The sequence below is a fragment of the Centroberyx affinis genome, unplaced genomic scaffold (genome assembly GCF_046629955.1).
Source record: "Centroberyx affinis isolate AG114_WGS23_722 - 3 ecotype Tasmania unplaced genomic scaffold, CSIRO-AGI_Caff_v1 ptg001446l_1, whole genome shotgun sequence".
In the NCBI taxonomy this organism is placed as follows: Eukaryota; Metazoa; Chordata; class Actinopteri; order Beryciformes; family Berycidae; genus Centroberyx; species Centroberyx affinis.
Window position 1 is genome coordinate 57501 of NW_027279920.1, and position 6404 is coordinate 63904.

At 45.0% G+C, this 6404-nt stretch overlaps 1 protein-coding gene across 1 annotated transcript in view; it reads right to left on the bottom strand.

The window, feature by feature from the left end:
- Positions 1-519, bottom strand: part of LOC139650140 (fidgetin-like protein 2) — a 10797-nt gene extending 10278 nt beyond the window's left edge. The window contains exon 1 of the mRNA XM_071526704.1: positions 495-519. Coding sequence (XP_071382805.1) covers positions 495-519 — 25 coding nt within the window. The remainder of the gene's footprint in view (positions 1-494) is intronic.
- Positions 520-6404: the final 5885 nt, after the last annotated feature.

The following is a 6404-nucleotide window of genomic DNA, read 5'->3' on the forward strand; positions in this document are numbered from 1 at the left end:
CTCTCTAGACAGAACAACCAGTGGTGCTTTAAGTGCTGTCCGTTTGAACACAGTGTAGCTATAGTGTCTTCACATTCAGGGGCCAAAAAAACGGCGACTGAACACTTTCTGTGAAATTCCTCAATGCAAGGGCTAGAGACTCAGCTGTTAAAGCCATTAGCATATCTCCATTCCCAACATGTCTTCTCCCAGAGACCCCCAACCCCTAGCTTCCCTCTCCACCACAGCCACAGGGGATGTATGTCCAGGATAAATGGAATAACTTGAGGGGGGGCAGCAAAATAAGTCAAACAGAAAAACAGACACAAAGCAGGCTGGCTCACAACATACACATACAACATAAACACAGATGATGCATGAACATGCCAAACAGACCCCATCATTGAACACGATCATACAACTTTTACTGTGCGGCAAACCTAACCTCCTATGGACTATGACCGTACAACTTGTTTGAACACATGCACACACAGAAAAAAGCAGGCTGGACTTACTGTATGGGGTGACAGGACTGAGCATTCTGCAGCCCTGGCCCCAGGTGAAGAGGAGAGGAGCGGCTCCACTCAGTGTTGCTGAGGGCCCAGCTGCATGCTGCGGGGCCTGCCTGGGCTACTGCTGCTGCTGGCTCTGGCTGTGTGGCTGGGTCTGCTAGTGGCTGGCCCTCTGCACCTCTCCATGGCTCATCTCACACTTCAGCACCGCTCCGACATGCTGCCACCTGAAGAGCGGACGCGCCAGTGTCAGAAGTCATCAGTCACAGGTCTAACATGTCCATTTTCATAGACACTAGAAATACACAGTCACTAATAGGGATTTGGAGAATTTTGGGGTAATATAATTGAAGTTGAAGTAATATCTTCAACTGTGGATGTAAAATGTGCTTATTTCCTTGCATGCGTTTTGTATGAAATTCCTATTTAAAAAGCAATATGTGAGAGTAACTTGGAAAAACTTGCACAAACAAAACAATGAGTTTCTCATGCTCTCTCAATGTTCTCTCACCATCCTTTTTCTTTTCTCTCTCAATATTTCTGTGTGTATCTGTGTGTGTGTTTCGGAAGAGAGCAAGCGTTTTAATGCATGCTAAATGCTCTGACAGGGAGAGAACAGCTTTTACCCTCTGACCACAAAACCACACGGCCAGCGGAGACAAGTTTCTAATTCTTTGAGGCCACCCATGTTTCAACACAAACACAAACCATAAGTGCAACGAGAACTTTGCACTCTCTCAAGAGAAAAGAAATGATCCCGTCTTGCACAAAATAAATTAGGAATGAAAAATGAAGAATGTCCCATAAGTGTGGATTAAGAGAGTGCATAGAATTGTAACAGCCCATGTTTTGATATGTAGAGGATAAACTCATGGGAATGCCACATATCAAACATGTCAAAGAAGAGAAACTATTTTGGAATATGCAGCACTGATTTCTCAGTAGCAACTGTAAAGGAGGGCATATCGCACAACCAGAGCTATGGGAGAGAGAATGAAGAACAAGACAGGAATGTGCAGAGTGAGTGAGTGAGAGAGAGAGAGAGAGAGAGAGAGAGAGACACACACACACACACACACACACACAGAGAGAGACAGCAGGCAGAAGAGGGCAATCAATGTTGGTTTAATGATATAGAAACATGCATATCTGTATCTAGTTACTGACCTGATCATGCCTGTGTTTCCTTGATGAGTGGTTCAATTGGGAAAGCAATCCACTATTCCACAAAGTACAACAGGGGAGCAGACGTGTGTGAGGCTTGCTCTCTTCCCCTCTTCTGGGACCCTATCCTTCTCTCCTACCCTCTCTCGCTCGCCCTCCAGCTCCCTTCTCCCTCCCCCTCTCACTCGCCTAGTGACAACAGAGCAGCACATACATCCCCTCCCCCAACCACGCCACCCCTCCCCCTCCTTCTCCCTCTCTTTTGTTAAAACTATTTAAGCAGGAAGGGAGAGAGAGGGAAAAAGTGACCAATCATGCAGTGTAAGAGAAGAGCCTGTTTCCCCCTGCTGTGTGTATGTGTGTGTGTGTGTGTGTGTGTATGTGCATGTGTGTGGGTGTGTATGTATTTGTGTATGTTCTTGTGCACATGTGTGTGTTTGTGTGTGTGTGTGTGTGTGTGTGTGTGTGTGTGTGTGTGTGTGTGTGTGTGTGTGTGATTCATGTTGTACTGTCTTTGTGACGAATGAGTATGTGCACACATGCAGCTGAAAAATAGTGAATTTTCTCCTTCACTGATCACATGAGAAGTTCAGTTATTGTCAATGACTCCTATTGATTTGGTACATTGATCTAAGCATTGTTGGGAGGGTGGGGTTGAAACAACCATGTCAATATTACCTAATTCGTGTGGTACCCCATCCCCCCCTACACACCAGCATACACACACACTAGCCTACACACATGCATGGGCAGCAGTAAATGACCTCCACATTGGCCCCAGACCTTTGAATAAGGAGTGGGTTAATTTCTTCCCCCTGCAATTGTTAATTATCATTCTCTTATGGTGTATACTCTTATACCTTGCTTTTCTTTCATTTTCATTAGTGGGGCTCATCCAACTCTTTCCCTCTCTACCCCCCACTCTCTCATACATAGACACACAGCTGTGGTTCTGTATTTAGAGTTATGGTGTAGGCGGGACAAGCTGGTCCACTCCTCATGTTACTCAGTTGTAAACACTCAAGGCCCTGCACACACACACTCCTTCTGCTTGGGCAGCTCTCAACACTATGCCCTGTCCCGAACACATTGTAGGTCACCTCTCTGTTTCATTCTCTTCCACACACATGCACACACATGCAGGCGCAGATATTAAAATGTTTGAGACGTGTGAGCTGTGTGCTTTCGTGTCAGAAGGTGGAGTTGCGCTGGAAACATAATGAGGAGCTGCTCTTTGCTTAAGTGATTATAGAGTCCTGTAACTTTCCCTTGTAATTTCATGCAGTTATGCTATAATCAGTCTGCTTCCATTGCAAAACTGAGTTTTAACAAAAATTAAACTTCTCTACATATGATAAACACAATCACTCTTGCAATATCATCCATACAATACTGCGCTACTATCCTCCGATCGAAGGTTCTTCCATCAAGATACAGCTCTTGTGAGCCAACAGTGAACTATAACCTGAAAGTACAATTTAAAGTGGTGCCCCTAATAGTAGTGGAGGTGGAGGTTTGTTATAAGACCTTCCATCAGGTGGCTCAGAGGAGTAATGACTAGTGCAGCGCTCAGCTCTTTCTCCTTTACCTGCTTTGCTGACAGACACTGAAAAAAAGCCATGCTGTTATTTTGCAGGCCAGGAAACAATACATCTAAACAATCACAAATGTGCTGCGGGAGCTGTTCTTTTCATCATAGATAAGGTAGGCTGCTTGATACGTTCTCACTGTGGTGTAGAAGCCCCCAGATGTGGTCCCTCATTACATCAGCAACACCTCCACACACAACCATGTGGCCCAAAGCAGGTCACTGGGACAAGCAGAGGGACAAAGGCCAGTGTGTGCTAATGATAGTCGAACAGAAAGGTGCAGCCATCAGCAGGTTGGAGAACAAGTTTACTGTCAGAGACAGAGCGGAGAAATTCCCTTTACAACTCAACTGGTGGCACTGATATAGTGCATGCACCTAAATACGCACACATAAATATGCACAGGAAGACACACATCCACATTCACACACACCCACGCACACACGTCCATGCTGGAAATTGGACATGGTAACCCTAACCCTGGTCCCTACGGCCCAGTGGGTGGGATAGGTCACATGATAGCACCCTAGAGAAGCTCAGCTGTTTGCCACTCTAATTCTGTCTCAAGCAGCTGAACACTGGCCCACTGCTCCACTGAACTGGCCTAATAATAATAATAGTGTGCATGTGTGTGTGTGTGTGTGGAAGGGGGGTGTCTATGATGAAATTAGCATCAAATTTTAGAACACAGCTATGCTGTTGTAGCTATAGAGTTCTATAGTTCGAGTATAAAGCAAACTTCATGCATGCCCAAAATTCTATACACATGTTTAGAAAAAAATATTAATGATGTGCAGAGTGAATTATGGGAGTGTGAGAAACGAGAGAGAGAGGGAGAGAGAGAGAGAGATAGAGAGAGAGACAGAGACAGGGGGAGAGACGCCAAAACAGAGACAGGAAATCTTTGGAAACAGGACAGGAAAAGTGTGAATTGTGGGTATTGTCTCCCAGAGACAGTGTCAAAGTCAGCACTATTGTGCTTGTATTTATTAAAGACACATATGCACACGTACAAGGTAAGCACACACTGACTGAGGAACACACATTTCTGCATGCACATTAGAGCACATTGGCACACACACACACACACACATATACACACACACACACACACACCAGCAAACGCACATACACTAACTCCTCATGTGTCCTTTCTTTTCTCATCAAGTACAGATTGTCAATTAGCACGCCTCACAGTCAGTATATGGTTTCTCAAGGTTAAATGGCACTACTGTCTCAATGATTTCCAATTACCATTAGGCAATGACTGTCCGCTAGAAGCTTCTTGTTCCGTTATACAGTTTCACATATCTAGGTGGCTTACTCTAACCCTAATGGTGTAGTTTGCTGAAGTTACAGAAAGGCAATGTGATAGCTGGGTGGGTAAAAGGAATAAAGCTGAGCACATTCATTCTGAACAGGAAAAGGCTGGAAGAAGAGGATTCTGATTTGTGTCGGTTTATAGGTTATCAACAAAAGAGTTGACCAGTCCTCATAAAACACCACCCAGGGACACATCACGCTTGCACACACTTACACATCCGCTCTCTCTCTCTCTCACACACACACACACACACACACACACACACACACACACACACACACACGCAAGAATGCATGCACACCACACACACATGCACAGCAGCGCTCCATGTTAGAGTGGCTTATTGTTCTCTGGTATAGAGGACACAATATCCAAGTCTGGTAATGGAGGTTAGATTAATTGCTGACAAATCTGTATTCAGCAGTTCCCTTTCTCTCTGCCTGACAGATTTATGACAGAGATTGATGGAGGGGAGGGACAGGCCGAGAGCGCTCTCTGTTCAGTGAGAAAAGAGGACAACAGCTCAGCGAGTCAAAGAGAGAGAGAGGGAAAGAGGATTGTTTTGGTTGGATCTTACACATGACCAACAATTGTGTCTGTGAGCTAGTAGGAGGCAAATACTTCACTATACATTTGCTTTTCTGACCAGAAAACTGACTTAACCAGCAAACACATTTCATGCCCTAACTGATGGATTACACACATACATGACATAATGATAACATAATATCCTACTAGAATAAAAGGCGAAGTGAGCGGTTAAAGGATTATGGTTTTTTTTTGTGTTATAGTCAAATGACTCTTTGGAGAGTACTCTCAAGAATGAAGTTTCTTCACCTACATGCAACCATACGACCTTCACATGAACAAAAAGGATTTCTTTGAATGGTGCTTTAGTCTTAGGATAGAGACACCAGACATCAGCTGAATGGCCCTGGGCTGTCCACGGGCCATCATGACAGTGTGACTGACATTGGACACAAATGATAACGATCAATACAAAAAAATACAAACAACTGAGCTGATATCAGTGTGTAAATAGGCTAAATACGGTGACTGGCAACATTCAAAGCAAGGTGGGGGAGCCAAACCAGCTTAATGCAGCAGTGTGATGCTGCTGATCCTGAATGCAGCATATGAGGTAAAAAACCATCTAAAACATAAGTAGTCCTGTCCATCCCCCTCCACTCCCCAGTGTGATGTCACAGCCTACAGCCTGTCTGATTGGCTGGAGCCACAGCCCGCCAGCTGTTTGTAATCAGGAGCATTTGGGAGGATCACATGATGCCCTCAGGGTGATACAGACACGCGCGCGTGCACACACCCACACCCACCCACACACACACACAGTGCATCTTTAACCCCAAACTCCTTCCCACAGGCTACTCCTTTGCTGACAGGATTACCTCCAGATGTGCAAGCTGAACACACTGCGTTCTCACCTAAGGATGAAAACAGGGGGAGGGGTGAGGCTGAGAGGAGGAGGGGACAGTCACATGGAAATTTAAACAACTTGAAAAGGTTGGGAGAAAGGTACAGAAAACAACAAGAGGGAAAGGAGATTGAATGGACATTTGTCACCTCATGTGCAATGGAAGCACTGTGACATGATGGAAGATATGGGTACTGCTGAGCAACAGGGGCAGGAATACTGTTTAACTCCATAAAAACATCTTACAGTCTTGAATATGAACAAGAATTTTATGAGGACAAAAGTCATTTTTAGCAGAATCTGTTAGCTGATAGTGACTCTGCTGCCCTCTGTTGCGCTCAGATACTTCTCACAGTGGCTCTCTCACGCTCTGTGAGCTACTGCCTCCTAGTGGCATAATGCAT